This window comes from Phyllobates terribilis, unplaced genomic scaffold (genome assembly GCF_046119375.1).
Source record: "Phyllobates terribilis strain yellow unplaced genomic scaffold, ASM4611937v1 Scaffold_1__5_contigs__length_1240528914, whole genome shotgun sequence".
Lineage (NCBI taxonomy): Eukaryota > Metazoa > Chordata > Amphibia > Anura > Dendrobatidae > Phyllobates > Phyllobates terribilis.
Window position 1 is genome coordinate 270,842,457 of NW_027362761.1, and position 17,335 is coordinate 270,859,791.

General features: G+C 43.4%; 1 protein-coding gene across 1 annotated transcript in view; it reads left to right on the top strand.

The window, feature by feature from the left end:
• The window catches only part of UNG (uracil DNA glycosylase), a 35,512-nt gene that overhangs the window by 5,587 nt on the left and 12,590 nt on the right, over positions 1–17,335 (top strand). The window contains exons 3-5 of the mRNA XM_073672509.1: positions 3,910–4,005; positions 13,776–13,873; positions 15,859–15,947. Of these exons, the coding sequence (XP_073528610.1) occupies positions 3,910–4,005; positions 13,776–13,873; positions 15,859–15,947 (283 nt within the window). The remainder of the gene's footprint in view (positions 1–3,909; positions 4,006–13,775; positions 13,874–15,858; positions 15,948–17,335) is intronic.

Sequence of the window (17,335 nt, forward strand, 5' to 3'; positions counted from 1 at the left end):
CTTTGAAGGGGCACAAGGAGGACTCGGACAAAAATCTCTGAAAACCATATACTGGGGGTGAGCTCTTTCCTTTTTGGTTTGTTCCCTTTCTCGTTTAATAGTGAGCTTGGTGCATTTTTGAGCCTATTTTGTCTGTAGGCCTATGTGCGCTCTTAGGTATATGTCATGTGATACTTTTCCATGACTTTACCCCTTTACTGGTCTGACCATTGTCAGCAATTGCTCCTTTATAGGGACAGGGGTGTTCTTACAAACATATTTATTAATTAAAAATGTATGTCTATACTAGTTGAGGATTGCCATTTTAATCTTAGTAATTAAAGGTTAAGTTGTAGGTCCACATTTTTTGCTACCTTTGTGATTTCTTAGTGGATTTAGCGGAACCGGGTCCCCTAGGGGGTCCTCCTCCAATTTGATATTTTTGCTTTATTCCTCTTGACAATACCCCATATTATGGGGTCAAGATCAGACGAGTTTGCTGGCCAGTCAAGCACAATGATACTGTTGTTTTTAAACCAGGTATTGGTACTTTTGGCAGTGTGGACAGGTGCCAAGTCCGGCTGGAGAATGACATTTCCATCTCCCAAAAGCTTGTCGGCATAGGGAAGCATGAAGTGCTCTAAAATTTACTGGTAGATGGCTGCACTGACTTTGGTCTTGATAAAACACAATGAACCTACACCAGCAGATGACATGGCTCCCCAAACCATCACTGATTGTGGAATCTTCACACTAGACCTCAAGCAGCTTGGATTGTGGCCTTTCCACTCTTCCTTCAGACTCTGGGACCTTGATTTCCAAATCAAATGCAAAATTTACTTTCATCTGAAAACACCTTGGACCACTGAGCAACAGTCCATGTCTTTTTCTCCTTGGCCCAGGTAAGACGCTTCTGGCGTTGTCTATTGGTCATGAGTGGCTTGACACAAGGCATACTACACTTGTAGCCCATGTCCTGGATACATCTGTGTGTGATGGCTCTTGAAGCAATAACTCCAGCAGCAGTCCACTCCTTGTGAATCTCCCCCAATTTTTGAATGGCCTTTTATTAACAATCCTTTCAAGGCTGCGGTTATCCTGGTTGCTTGTCCACCTTTTTCTACCATACTTTTTCCTTCCACTCAACTTTCCATTAATATGCTTGGATACAGCCCTCTGTGAACAGCCAGCTTCTTTAGCAATGACCTTTTGTGGCTTACCCTCCTTGTGGAGTGTGTCAATGACTGCCTTCTGGGCATCTGTCAATTCTTCCACATGATTGTGGAGCCTACTGAAACATATTAAGAAACCCTTTTAAACGCCTAGAAAGCCTTTGCAGGTGTTTTTTGTTAATTATTTTAATTTACTGAGATAATGACTTTTGTGTATTCGTTGGCTGTAAGCCATAATCATCAACATTAACAGAAATAAACACTTGAAATAGATCACTCTGTTTGTAATGACTCTATATAATATGAGTTTCACTTTTTGAATTGCTGAACTGAAATAAATTAACTTTTTGATATTCTAATTTTGTGTGTGTATGTGGATTAGTCTCATCCGGTTTTTCCTCAAATTTCTTCTGTTGAATGACGTTGGATGAGACTAGTTGACGCATGAGGTATGCAAATCGTGACTGCTCACATCGGGAATACCGGGGAATCGTGTCGGTGTGCATCCACGTTGTAACAATTTGGCATTCACATAGATTGACTACAAACTTGTCTTCTTAGACCGGACAACCTGTATAACAGAATTCTGACCATAAGGTTGAGATCTCACAGGCAGTTGGCTGCTCGCTGCCTACCTGCCAGGTCCATTGGCTACACAGTATTGAAATAAAATCATATGTTTGAACTCTCCATTAGTCTTATACTGTGTACATACAGTACAGACCAAAAGTTTGGACACACCTCATTTAAAGCTTTTTCTGTATTTTCATGACTTTGAAAATTGTACATTCACACTGAAGGCACCAAAACTATGAATTAACACGTGGAATTATATACTTAACAAAAAAGTGTGAAACAACTGAAAATATGTCTTCTATTCTAGGTTCTTCAAAGTAGCCACCTTTTGCTTTGATGACTGCTTTGCACTTGTTGGCCCTTTTGCCTTCACTCTGCGGTCCAGCTCACCCCAAACCATCTTGATTGGGTTCAGGTCTGGTGACTGTGGAGGCCAGGTCATCTGGCGTAGCACCCCATCACTCTCCTTCTTGGTCAAATAGCCCTTGCACAGCCTGGAGGTGTGTTTGGGGTCATTGTCCTGTTGAAAAATAAATGATGGTCCAACTAAACTCAAACCGGATGGAATAGCATGCCGCTGCAAGATGCTGTGGTAGCCATGCTGGTTCAGTATGCCTTCAATTTTGAATAAATCCCCAACAGTGTCACCAGCAAAGCACCATCACACCTCCTCCTCCATGCTTCATGGTGGGAACCAGGCATGTAGAGTCCATCCGTTCACCTTTTCTGTGGAACCAAAGATCTCAAATTTGGACTCATCAGACCAAAGCACACATTTCCACTGGTCTAATGTCCATTCCTTGTGTTCTTTAGCCCAAACAAGTCTCTTCTGCTTGTTGCCTGTCCTCAGCAGTGGTTTCCTAGCAGCTATTTTACCATGAAGGCCTGCTGCACAAAGACTCCTCTTAACAGTTGTTGTAGAGATGTCTGCTGCTAGAACTCTGTGTGGCATTGACCTGGTCGCTAATCTGAGCTGCTGTTAACCTGCGATTTCTGAGGCTGGTGACTCGGATAAACTTATCTTCAGAAGCAGAGGTGACTCTTGGTCTTCCTTTCCTGGGGCGGTCCTCATGTGAGCCAGGTTCTTTGTAGCGCTTGATGGTTTTTGCAACTGCACTTGGGGACACTTTCAAAGTTTGCCCAATTTTTCAGACTGACTGACCTTCATTTCTTAAAGTAATGATGGCCACTCGTTTTTCTTTACTTAGCTGCTTTTTTCTTGCCATAATACAAATTCTAACAGTCTATTCAGTAGGACTATCAGCTGTGTATCCACCAGACTTCGGCACAACACAACTGATGGTCCCACCCCATTTATAAGGCAAGAAATCCCACTTATTAAACCTGACATGGCACACCTGTGAAGTGAAAACCATTTCCGGTGACTACCTCTTGAAGCTCATCAAGAGAATGCCAAGAGTGTTCAAAGCAGTCATCAAAGCAAAAGGTGGCTACTTTGAAGAACCTAGAATATAAGACATATTTTCAGTTGTTTCACACTTTTTGTTAAGTATATAATTCCACGTGTGTTAATTCATAGTTTTGATGCCTTCAGTGTGAATGTACAATTTTCATAGTCATGAAAATACAGAAAAATCTTTAAATGAGAAGGTATGTCCAAACTTTTGGTCTGTCCTGTATATGTAAAATCTCTGGAGGATATTTATTAAAACTGGGAAGTGTTGAAGTGCAGCTGATGATAGTGGTGATCGTATACTGATCACTACCACACACGATCCCATGGTGTAAGGCTGTTTTCTAGTCAGTTGTAAAAGGGGTTGTCTGGTGGAGAGACTTTTATAACTTATCGCTTATCTACAGGTTAGGTAATCGATTAGTGGAAGTCTGTTTGACTGGAGCGACAATGCGCATGCTCAACCACCGATCCATTCATTCTCAATGAGGTTGCCAAAAAAAGTGTAATGCTCGGCACTTCATTGGGGATGAATAAAGCTCACTTTAGACTTACGGAGTGCTGCTCCATTCTAATGGGCATACAAAGATCTTCATTATGCCAATAAGTGGGGGTCCCAACTGCTGGGACCTACACCAATCTCTGTTATCACCTACCCTGTGGATATCTGATATCTTACCTGGACAACAAATTTTAATACATAAAATGATAGTACATCTAAAACCATACAAAGCATTTCATACCTTTCCTATTTGTTTTGCATTTTAGCTAGCAAGTTTTGTTTCAGAAGAACGGAATCGATTCACCGTGTACCCTCCACCACATCAGGTCTTTACCTGGACTCAGATGTGTGATATTAGAGATGTAAGTGTTTGGCTCTGCTCATTTTATGTAGCCAGGTAACGTAAGGTTTTTGATTTTTCTTACTGTACTTGGCATGGGGCTGTGGTAGGAATATTTCGTTTCTGTTCAATTTTAATCAGATGTTTGCAAACATAGGCTGACCAAAAAATCGGTTACACGCAGCTGCAGTTTGGATATCCAGCTGTCAGACGCAGAAATCTTGCTTCAATGGCTTGTAGATCTCTCTAGACAGCCCTGGCAAGTGGTGCATCATTTGGACTTTCTTGACAGCCCTAGAGATATAGAAAGATAATTATTAGACTATGTCCAAGCATCTTTTCAGACACATAAGTTAAAAGCCATTGACCTTTTGCGAGCTGTTTTTATGTATGCATTTTAACTTTGCAAATTACCTTTTGTAACTTGGATTTTATTGGAAATTTAGCACTGTTTAGATTCTGTAGATAGTGTAGGTTATGTATCATACCACAAAGGTGATCAACTTTTGACTACAATTGAGCTTAAATGACCACTCGTTACAACAGAAGAGTTGTTCAAGAGTTGGCCATTAAAGAGAGTCTTACAGTACAGAATGACTGTTAAAACCAAGTACAGGTGCTCGGTCCACCTGCTTGTTTTCAATCTATTTCCACTTTTCTCTGAATGTATAATCCCAGAGCTATCAAAGATGGCGGGCTGGAGATATAAGTAAAACAAGTAGGTGGGAACAGTACAAAATGCCTGTACTTGGTTTGAACAGTCATTATTTTCTGACAGTCCTTTTAAGCTCTCAGATTTGACTGTGATACATAAACTACAGAAGGTAAACTGTACAATATATTTAATAAAACCCGTTGACTTAAACACAACACCTAGCTAACACGCTCAGTCATAGCTCTGACATAAATGTGTTTCACTCACTATAAAAACTGAATAGTTATATATATTAAAAAAACAACAAATATTGAGGCAGATGTAATGATTAGACAGCATATTCTTAGACTGCTCCTAAAATGCATCAAATTTCAGTGTCTTATTCTTTTGTTCTGTTTAAACTGTCTTGTCTAACTTTATACCGCCTATAATTGGCTTTCTTTTAAACCAACATGTCTAGAGGTATTTTAAAGTTTTTAAATTGCTTTAATTAATTAGACAGCATGAAAAAAGCAAGTTTGTAATTGACTTGCTTTTTCTATTTGTGATTATTCTCCTGCAATGACAGCTTTTATAGTGTACAGCTCTTTAACATGGAGCTCTGCCTCCAGACCCTGGCTAAGAGTTCGTAGTGGTTGCATTCCAGGAAAGGTGTTAAGGGCTCATACTCATCTGTGTGAAAAAACGGACGAGTGCAATCAGATAAAACATCGGATTGCACTCAGACCAATGTTAATCAATGAGTGACATCTCGTATGCGATTTTCTTTCTCAGCTGAAATCGGGCTGAGAAAAAAATCGCAGCATGCTGCGATTTGCCACGTATTTCAGACGAGTCTCGCCAATGCAAGTCAATGGATGCGTGAAAAAAATCGCACGGCACTCGGACCATGCTAGTGCCGTCCAATTTTTCACGTACCCGTATGTTTAAAAGCCGGCAATTCATCAGCCGCGTACAGAAAAAACACAGCGGTACCAGACAATTTAGAATATAAAGAATAGATCTACACAGAATAGATAGAAAGATGCCAGTCACTTATATAATTAGAACAGTGACTGTGTTGGTTACTGTACTTGTCGTTTATTGTTAAAGAATTTGAGAGAAAAAAATTAAATTGTCGTGGGGTCCCCCGTAATTTTATACTTTACAGAGGTTAAGCAGACAGCTGGGGCAGATGTTTGAAGCCTGGGAAGGGGGTAATACCCACGGAGCTTCCCAGGCTACTAATATCAGCCCCCAGCTGAATACTTAGCCTTTACTAGCTATTAAAATGGGGGACCCCAAAAATAATTACGTGGGGTTCCCCTATTTTAATAGCTAGCACAGGCTATGCAGACAGCTGGGGACTGATATTAATAGCCTAGGAAGGTGCCAGGAATATTGGCCCCCTCCGAGGCTAGAAACAGCAACCCTCAGCCGCCGCATCCATAAGATGTGCCAATTCTGGCACTTAGCTTACAGGGTTGGGGTTGATGTCGGCTTATAATGCCAGCTGACATCAAGCCCAGGTTAGTAATGGAGAGGCGTCTATAAGACGCCCCCATTACTAACCCCATAGTGTAAGTGAAATGTTGAAAAAAAAAAAAATACACCCACACTGTAAATAAAATATTTTATTTGAAATAAAGACACTGGCTCCTTTAATATTCTAAATTAAACCCCACTTACAATTACGCCCATTCCATCTGAATCCATTGTCATCTGTAATAAAAGTAAAATAATAAACCAACCTCATACTCCCCTTTCCGACGTGAAGAACAGAATCCATGTGTCCCGCGACGGCTCCAGCTCTACTACATCTAGATGGCAGCTGCATAGTAGCTGGACGTGACCATCGAGCCTGCCATCCTGCAGAGACACTGAGGAGCGCATGCTTGCGCTCCTCAGTGACTCGCTGTGACAACATCAAGATGAGCTGAGTTCATGTCAAATGAACTCAGTTCACCTCATTGACGTCAGCGCGAGCGTGGGAAAATTCTCATGCTCGCTGTGCCAGCAAATGACATCAGCGCATGCGCTGTGAGAATTTTCCCACGCTCGCGCTGACGTCAATGAGGTGAACTGAGTTCATTTGACATGAACTCAGCTCATCTTGATGTTGTCACAGCGAGTCACTGAGGAGCGCAAGCATGCGCTCCTCAGTGTCTCTGCAGGATGGCAGGCTCGATGGTCACGTCCAGCTACTATGCAGCTGCCATCTAGATGTAGTAGAGCTGGAGCCGTCGCGGGACACATGGATTCTGTTCTTCACGTTCACAGGAGATTAGCAATGTTGGGTCATCCGCAGACCACCGGCTGTCGTGTCAGCTCATCAGGACGCCCCCTGAGGAAGTACTGAATAGGAAACGTGCATTGGGGCTAAGGGACGTCAGACACCACACGTGCTGTACTGGTCACAATCCCCTATTAAGATAATTACCTTTTATATAAACTATTTGTAGGTTTATTTTCTATTGTATGTAGGGCTAGGGGTTATATCCCAGCCAGTAACATGGTTTTACTGAATTCTCAAATGATGGGCGGTTCCTGAAGGGACTTTTTGCCATCGTGCACATGTTTTTATTTATTTTACATCAGGCTGAATGGAGATTGTTTCCAAAGAAATATATATTAACGCCTGTTTGCCTTAAATGCTTCTATGTGGTCTGACATCCCTTGCAGGGAGAGGTTCTGTTTTTTAATTATGTATGTTTTTTGACATGTCTATTGCCATTTGTCCTAATAAAGGCGATTTTATGTTATTTGTGCTGTGTTTGGTGGGTTATTTGGGAGCTTGCACCTCACGTGGTAACCCTCTTTGTTGATCTCTAGTTCAGAAGTATACATAGCATATGATTTCTCTGAGGACACTTTATTTTTCCCCTTCTCCCATGACAGCACCACCTGAGAGAGGGTATCCGCCCACCAAGGACAGGAACCTACTGATTAAAAAGGCGGTACCTCTCTTCCGCATCAGTTTTTGGTTCCTGTCCTTGATGGGAGCCTTTCTAGGTGGTACCTCGTACCTGTCATGGGGTCTGGAGTGCATCCCGGGATCGATGCGGCCATCTTGCTGTGCCTGGGTCTGCGTGCGGCGGGCGCCTTCCAGGACCTCTCCCGCGTGAGCCGGGTCTGCGCACGCACCATGGTCGTGGCTGGGCGCGCCGGCAGGCAGGCCTTCCGGGCTGCGCAAGTGCGGGGTCGCGTCGCGTCCTGTGACGTAGCGCGCCGTAAGTCCGGGCTGCGCAGGGTTGTGTCGCGCCCTAGTGCGAGTGCGCCGGAAGCCCGGGCCTGCGCTTGCGTGGGGTACAATTTCCGGGTCATCCCCGTGCAAGTGCGCCGGGAGCCGCTGGGCTGTGCACGCGCAGGAGGGATCCTGCGGCATAGCGCACCAGCCGGCAAAGAGAAAAAAAAAAAAAGGAATAATATATATGTATTTTATTATAAATTAAAAAGAAGATAATTATAGTCAATGGAAAAGAGAGAGCACACTGCTGCCGGAAGGGGAGGAGCCCAAAGGAGGTGGAGCCCCTTATGCTTTTAAGGAATGGGAAGCTGTCAAGATGGCGGTGTCTGCATCCTCGTCATCATGAGTGAGGAGCCGCAGTCACCTGGGCAGCAGCTGTTACCGCCGCATGAGAAACAGCAGCAGCCACAAGCTCCTAAACAGCGTAAATAGGTCAAGCAAAATGTGAGACAATCGGAGCGAAGGGAGTCTTCCCATCATCAGAGCCACAGCAGTGGGGGTCGTACGAGTGCCGGCAGAACCGATCAGAAGAGATCTCGTGAATCCACCTCCACCAGATGGGAGCGTTCATGTGAACGGCAACCACCGCCTCCGGTACCCTAGTCTGAACTGCAGTGTGGTGAATGATCTTCTTGAAAGTTCACCTTAGTAATGTGCTCTTCTGTTTTTTCTCTTTTCTCTCCTTTCATTTCCTTCTGGTTGTTAGGAACCAAAAAAGAGTAGTGTGCATTATGTAAAGATAGCCTTCCCAGCTCCTACGCTAAGAACCTTTGCTCTGATTGTATACAGAAAACTATAGCGGAGGAGTCCCCTAGGTTTTCTATGGACTTAAAAACTTTAATCCAGACAGAGGTCAGGGATTCCTTAAAGAACTTAACCTCTCGTAAGAGGAAGAAGCAGAAACGGGTTTCCTCGGACTCGGAGGAATCAGTAGAGTCCCGTTTCACGAGGGAATATCCTTCCCCCTCTGACCTCTCTTCATCAGAATCTTCGGATGATGATGGAGGGGGTAGGCCTTGGTTTTTCGGTGGACAATACTGAGAAATTGGTCAAGGCGATCAGAGTGACTATGGGTATTGCTGATACCAAAACTCCCAGAACAGTTCTGGACGTCATGTTCGGGGGCTTAGATTAGAAGAGGAGACGCACATTCCCAGTTAACGAGAGGATCAAGACTCTTTTATAGATGGGGAATGGAAAAAACCAGAGCGGAAAGGCCAGCTGCCGCCTTCTAGGCGGAGATACCCCTTTGAAGAGGAGGATGCGGCTACGTGGGACAAAACCCCTAAAATTGATGTGGCCATCGCGAAGTCCTCTAAAAGATCCACACACTACCCTTTGAGGATTTGGGGGCCCTAAAGGATCCGCTTGATAAAAAGGCAGAGTCTTTTTTTAAAGCAGGCCTGGGAGTCCTCAGCAGGGGCTCTGAAACCGGCAGTGGCAGCCACCTGCACTGCCAGGTCTATGATGATCTGGCTTCAACAGTTAGAGGAGCAGATCAAAGGGAATGTCTCTAAAAAGAAAATTCTGTCGGGTCTGCCTCTTTTGCAGGGGGCGGCTGCATTCCTTGCAGATGCATCGGCAGATTCAGTTAGGCTGGCTGCCAGGTCAGCAAATCTTTCTAATACAGCCCGCAGGGCATTATGGCTCAAGACCTGGCCAGGGGATGTGCAGTCAAAATCTAAACTCTGCTCAATCCCTTGCGAAGGGGACTTTCTTTTCGGGAAGGCCTTAGATGACATCCTGGATAAGACAGCGGACAAGAAACATGGGTTTCCTTCTGTGTCTGCTCCCTGATATAGGAGCTCCTTTCGGAAGAGGAAATACAATCGGAGCAAGTTTCCTAGAGACCAAAATGGTTGGAGACACAGGAATAACAGAGGCTTCATGTTCGGGGGTCCATCCTCCGAGAGTAAGAAAACCCCCTAAGTGACGGACCTCCCCAGGTGGATGGAAGGTTGCCCCACTTCCTTCCCGCCTAGGAAAAAATATCGCCCAGTGCTTGGGTTTTAGGGATAATCAGGAGGGGGCTGAAGTTGGAGTTCAAAAACATTCCCAGGAACACAGTCAGGATTTCAGCCCACAGAGGCCTAAGGGAGCAGATGGCCCTGCAACAGGAAGTACTCACTCTGGTTGTGAAGGGGGTTCTAGTAGAAACACCTGTACCCGAGCAGGGGAGAGGGTTTTACTCAACTCTCTTCCTAATGAAACTGGATGGATCCTTCAGAACCATTGTCAACTTGAAGAAGCTGAACGACTATTTGATTTACAGGCCATTCAAAATGGAATCAATAAAATCGGCCATAAAAATGTTGTTTCCAGGATGCTATATGTGCGTCCTCTATTTGAAGGACGCCTACTACCACGTCCCAATCCTTCCTGCACACCAACAGTTTCTGAGGGTAGCTGTACGGTTCGGCAAGCACATAAGGCATTTTCAGTTTGCAGCTCTTCCCTTTGGCATCTCCATGGCTCCAAGGGTTTTCACAAAGATTATCCTGGAGGTCACAGCGCATCTAAGGGAGAAAGATATCCTAGTCATCCCTTACCTGGACGATTTTTTAGTGGTGGGTAGATCAAAACAGCTCTGCGCACTGGCTCTGGCAGAAGTCATGGCCAGTCTAAATGGCCTGGGGTGGATGTTAAACTTTTGAAAAAATCGAGACTAGAACCAAAAAAGGTTCCGTCATTCCTGGGTCTCATTTTGGACTCTGAAAACCAGACCTGTTTTCTGCCAGAGGACAAGAAACTGAAGATCAGCTCCCTCATATCACGCGTAATCAACAATCTGTCCATGACATTGAGGAATGCAATGTCTCTATTGGGTACAATGACATCTTGTATCCCAGCAGTTCAGTGGGCCCAGTTCCATACCAGACGTCTTCAGCAGGAGATCCTGACAGCAGACAGACTGCTCAGAGATTGCCTGGATGTAAGAATATCCCTTTCGAGTTTAGTAATCAACTCGCTGGAGTGGTGGATGAATCCGGTAAATCTATCTCTGCCGGTTCCTTGGTCTTTCCAGGTGTCGGATACGATTACGACAGACGTAAGCGCAGAAGGCTGGGGAGCTCACCTGAGAGATCATTCAATATAAGGCCTCTGGTCGGACAATGAGACTGTTCTCTCCTCCAACATGAGGGAGCTGTTGGCAGTCAGAAATGCGCTAGTAGAGTTCAGTTCTCTTCAGGGTCATCACATCCGGATAATGTCGGACAACCGAACGACAGTCGCCTACATCAGTCGTCAGGGGGGTACCAGATCCCTCCCTCTGTTAGTAGCGGACCAGATCCTTTGCTTTGCGGAGAGTCATCTATTTATGCTCTCGGCGCTGCATATAAGAGGTGAGGAGAACGTAAAAGACTATTTTCTAAGTCAACACATCTTAAGACAGGGTGAATGGGAATTGAATCCAGCGGTATTCCAGCAGATTGTTGGCAGATGGGGACAACCTCAGATAGATCTGTTTGCGAACAAACACAATCGGAAAACCAAAATCTTTAGCTCCCTGAATCCAAAGGAGATGCCGTTTGCGGTAGACGCGCTGCAAATTCCTTGGGACTTTACCCTGGCCTATGCCTTTCCCCCTCTAATGCTGATCCCTACTGTCCTAAGGAAGATCCGAGAAGAACAGGTGAGGGTTATATTGATTGCCCCGTTTTGGCCCAAGAGACCATGGTTCACTTGGATGATGAGAATGTCCCAGGCGGATCCATGGGTTTTTCCGGACACCCCAGATCTCCTCAGACAGGGCCCAGTCTTCCATCCCCAAAGATCGGGCCTGCATTTGACGGCCTGAATTTTGAAAGGTCACTACTAACGCAGGAGGGGTTCTCTCCAGGTCTAGTTACTACTCTACTGGCGAGTAGGAAGCCGGTGACTACTAGGATCTATGGCAGAACCTGGGCTAAGTTTGTCTACCTCGGGTCAGTCCGCCAAAGGGAGGTTTCCTATTGGGGCCATCCTGGAATTCCTGCAGAAAGGCTTAAGCATGGGGTTAGCCACCAGTACCCTTAAGATACAAGTATCAGCTCTGGGGGCACTATATAATTACGACCTAGCAGCGAATAGGTGGATCATCAGATTCATTAAAGCTTGCAGTAGATCTAGACTATTCCTACTCCAAGGATGCCTCCTTGGGACCTTAATCTGGTTCTGGAAGCACTAACCAAGTCCCCCTTTGAGCCCTTAGAGGAAGCTTAGGAGAAAATTCTCACCTTAAAAACAGCCATGCTGGTAGCTCTAACTTCAGCTCGTAGGGTTAGTGATCTGCACACGCTGTCCGCTAACCATCCGTTCACGCAAGTGTGTATGGATAGAGTAATCTTAAGGCCGGGTCTGGTCTTATCTTCCAAAAGTGGCCTCCAAATTCCATAGGACACAAGTAATTACTCTCCCTTCCTTCTATCCTTACCCTAGGGATTCGGAGGAACAAAAACTTCACACACTAGATGTTAAGAGGGTATTAGTCCAGTATTTGGAGGTAACGAAGGCCTGGAGAAAAAGTGATGCCTTATTCATTTCATTTCAGGGGGCTAGGCAAGGGCTTAAGGTTACAAGGGGGACCGTAGCTAGGTGGGTCAGGGACACCATTGGCTTGGCATGCTCTTCTAGCAATCTGCTGGTTCCAGAGAACCTGAATGTCCACTCAACCAGAGCTGTAGCTGCTTCTTGGGCGGAGAAAGCGGATGTACCCATCGACATCATATGTAACGCGGCAACTTGGTCATCCCCTGCTACATTTTACAAGCATTACTGTCTTGACCTTTCCTCTTCTACTGATCTGTCCTTTGGGAGGAAGGTGTTGCAAGCGGTGATCCCTCCCTCGGGTGTCTGATCTCTCTAAATCTCTCAGGTGGTGCTGTCATGGGAGAAGCGGAAAAGATCCTAGTTATTTACCGGTAACGGGATTTTACAGAGCCCATGGCAGCACCCTATTAATTCCCTCCCCTTTATCACTTATGGTGTGCACTTCTTAGGGTGTTTTATTAAGAAATGTTTAGGTGGCAGTTATGTACGAACCTATTTTTCGGAGGCCCTCTCATGCTCTGAAACAAAAACTGACGTGGAAGAGAGGTACCACCTTTTTATTCAGTAGGTTCCTGTCCTTGGTGGGCGGATACCCTCTCTCAGGTGGTGCTGTCATGGGCTCTGTAAAATCCCGTTACCGGTAAGTAACTAGGATCTTTTGATTATAATAAGTAAACTGAGCTGTGAGTTGCTCAAGTGACAACTTTTAAAGGGGTGGTCTCTTTTCAGGAGGTGGGGGGGTGTTGGTAGGGGGTGTTGGGTTCTGCTATTATGTCTATCTTACACTGACAGTGCACTCTCTTGCCGGCTTGTCATTTCTCCTCTGATCTGAGCCTGCGAGGGAGCGCACTGTCACTGTGCATTAAAAAGAATATTGCAGTGATAAGGGAGCTCCAATTGAGCATATGTTACAATTGACAACCGATGCATGTTCAGTACAGCAGGGAATAGCCCTGTAATATGTGTATGCTGGCATACTAATATTTATTGTGCTTGCTAATAGCCACAATGGGGACAGTGAAGGCAATCTAAATTCTAAATGAATCTGATCTAATTCTAAATGAACTGCCCTATGCAACAACTTTTCCTACTAGGAAAATCTTCTGAACATCCAACACCTGGTGATGTTCTCTTGGTTTTGTGTTTGAAGTGGATATCCCATCTGTACAACTTCTGCTAAGGATAAAGATTTGTCATGTCTGGCTGCTAAAGGATCAGCTCTGTTAGAACTTATGCAGCCTGTTCTTTGTGTGGACTCAATCACAGGGTCTAATCTGGTATAAAGAAGACAATTGTCCCAGTCGGACAGCCTTTTTTATTTTTTTTTCTCCTATTTATCTCCCCCCTAGGACCTAATTTCATATTTTATTTCTATTTTTAGGTTAAGGTTGTAATTTTGGGACAGGATCCTTACCATGGTCCTAATCAAGCTCACGGTTTGTGCTTTAGTGTTCAAAAACCTGTATCACCACCACCCAGGTAACAAGGCTTCCTAATTTTTAACAATTTATTAACACTTTCCCTTCGCAGGCCATTTTCGTTTTTGCACTTTTTTTTTTATTCCCCCCCAAAAGCCGTACATTTTTTAGTTTTTTTTTTTTTTTTTTGTTTCCCCATCCACTGTATAACAGCTTGTTTTTTTGTAGGACTAGTTGTAGTTTTTAATAATGCCATTCATGTTACCATTCAAAATTCCAAGTGTAGTGAAATTGGGGAAAAAAAATGCAGTCCTGCTATGGCTTTGTGTGTTTTTTTTTTAAGCTGAGGAAAATTTAAAAAATAATTTTTTTTTTGTTTGTTTTTGCATAACAAGCTGACTATTGTATTGATACAATTTTTGGCTATATTTGACATTTTGATCTGTTTTTCTTGTATTTTTATGATTTCTCTACTTTTGTTTTTTTTCTCGTTACGGCGTTCACCGATAGGGTTAGTTTTAGATTTTGAACAAACTTTTATGCACATGGCAATACCAAATGTTTTTTTTTTTTTCCTTCTAATTTTAATTTCTTTATTTTCAATGGGGAAAAGGAGGGAGATTTTAACTTTAAATTTTTTTTTTGTAGTCTTTTAGGACAATTTCAGGTTCAAGTCCCGTATCGCTTATACTATATACTGCAACACCACAGTATTGCAATATATAGTGTAAATATTGTTCTCCGAAGCTCCGCTTATAGCGGAGCTTCAGAGGAGTACCAAGGCTGCGGCATCGGGGGCCTTCAGCAGGGCCCTGGCTTTCATTGTGACATGATTGTGTGGTGCCAATGGAAGCCTGTAAGCATAAGCAGCACGCATTCCATTTAAATACCGCTGTCTAAGATTGACAATGGCGTTTAAATGGTTAACTGCTGTGGCCAAAGCTCATCTTTCTTTGTCTGTTAGACAGATGCTGGCTGTTGCATACAACCTGTATCTGTCATGCCTGGAAGGAGCTCAGCTGCTGAGCCCTCTCTACACGCGAACACCGCCCGTAATCACGTACATGTAAATATTTATAATGGTTTAAAGCATTATTTTGTATTAAAAGTAAACTATGTTGCGCAATATATTTGTTAGGTTTCTTTCATATGAACATAGAGTACTGACGTGACTGGGTCCAACAGCATGTATTCTTTTGCATCGTGGTCAGGTGCAGGAGCCATCTGCCATTAAACCTAGCAAAATGGCCAAAACTTGTCCATGTGAAAAATTGCTCATGTGCACTTACACATTGTCTAGAGTCAGTGGTCTGTCTATGTGCAGTCCCTTGTGAACAGAAAATTATTTGACTAAATGTACTAGCCTAGGAAAAAAAAAAATGCAGCTAACACCAGCTTTGTCCACATTGTCGAGTGTGGCATAGGCAGTGCGAGATTTAATGGCAGGTGCCAACGAGCACCTGGAGCTGCACAGGGAGAAATTGGTGGACACAACTGCCCCGAGAAAAGACGTTCATCTGAACATGCCTAACTGAATATATGAATATGCTGCGGACTTAATCTGTGCTATGCTGCTGATTTTTAATTTTGGGAATTAAAAAAAAAAAGAAAAAAAAAAGTCAACAGCATGTGGACGAGATTTGTTTAAATGTCAGCCATACTGTTGGTATTGAAAGGAGACCAACAGTATGGCTGACATTTAAACAAATCACGTCCACATGCTGTAGAATTTTTTTTTTTTTTTTTTATTCCCAAAATTAATCTGTGCTATGCTGCTTATTTTTAAGTCCCCAGCATATTCATATATTGTTGTGAATTTAATTTCATTGAAAAGCTGTGAAACCTGCATCAAAATCCACAAATCGCACATGAGGATTTCTGTTTATATCCAATGGCGGATTTTCAGTTGGTTTATTGTGAAATTATGTAATGTAGTAATTCTAGATTTGTTTGGTAAGCTCATCAATCAGATATTTTTGTGTTCGCCTTCAGTTAACTAGTTATTGTATTTGACTCAAAATATACATTTTTTTTTTCCCTTTTCAGCTTGGAAAATATGTACAAGGAGCTGCAGACAGATATTGAGGGCTTTGTGCACCCAGGACATGGAGATCTAACAGGGTGGGCTAAGCAAGGTAAAAGTAAAGCCTACTACCTTTGAGCTATTTACAAAGATGGAGAACACGGAGTTGGTGATATCATAAAACCAATTGCATATTCAGATACATACATATAACAAATGTGAAGTGATACAATTTAGAAACCCAGTGTAAGAGCTGAAAATTAGGTCCGCTAAACACCTATACCAAAAATTACTGCATCCACCCTATAGTAAGGAAGGAACACTTGTAGATACGGAGACAAGCTATTTAGTGGATCTCACATGTGTCGCCTATATACAGGTGCATCTCACAAAATTAAAATATCATCAAAAAGTTAATTTATTTCAGTTCTTCAATACAAAAAGTGAGACTCATATGTTATATAGAGTCATTACAAACAGAGTGATCTATTTCAAGTGTTTATTTCTGTTAATGTTGATGATTATGGCTTACAGCCAATGAAAACACAAAGTCATCTCAGTAAATTAAAATAATTAACAAAAAACACCTGCAAAGGCTTTCTAATCATTTACAAAGGTCCCTTAGTCTGTTTCAGTAGGCTCCACAATCATGGGGAAGACTGCTGACTTGATGTCCAGAAGGCAGTCATTGACACACTCCACAAGGTCCCAGAGTTCCACTTTTCATTTGGAAATCAAGGTCCCAGAGTCTGCATATGACTAAGGATGTAACCGTCTGAAACGCTTATGCGATTACTCTGTCTGGAGTTTTTATGGATTTGCAATAAAGAAGAATTTTTTAAGAGGACCCAGTGCTGGATGTACTTTCCTTTTCTCTTTATGGTCACAATTAACATCAATAAATAAATGATGAATAATACCAATAAGGCACAAAGAGAATAAAGTAAAATAATTGAATGAAGCAAATACCAAATAATAAGTCAGATCAAAAATATGAGCGTGTGACCTGAAATGGAATCTGTAGAAGGAGGAAGAGAGAAAATGCTGCACGTGTTACGCCATCCTCTAAGGCTTTCTCGGGTCCAGCGACGTTGGCGCCAGGTCTGCAGGCGCTCATGTGACATTGGCTGCCACTGATTGTTATCCCACGTGAACACTGCTATCAGTGTCATGCAAACGCCTGCAGACCTGGTGCAGAGATCACTGGAGCTGCACCTGTTCGAAAGGGGAGTATAAGGGTTTGTTTGTTTGTTTTTTTTACGCAGAGAACACCAGCATTTAAAGGAACCTGTCACGTCATAAACCTCTTCAAATCTGCAGGTTTACTAGTGTTAGTAAGGTGCCTGGTCGTTGTACTGAAAGTGCGGTACCCGAAGAAAATTTACTTTATTACTCCCGAGAGCGCCCGGCATTGAGTCGTACATGCATGTCGGCACAGCTACGGTCACTGATGCGCTGCAGAGCCGGCTGTCAGTCATAGTTCTGGAGTGTGCTTACAAA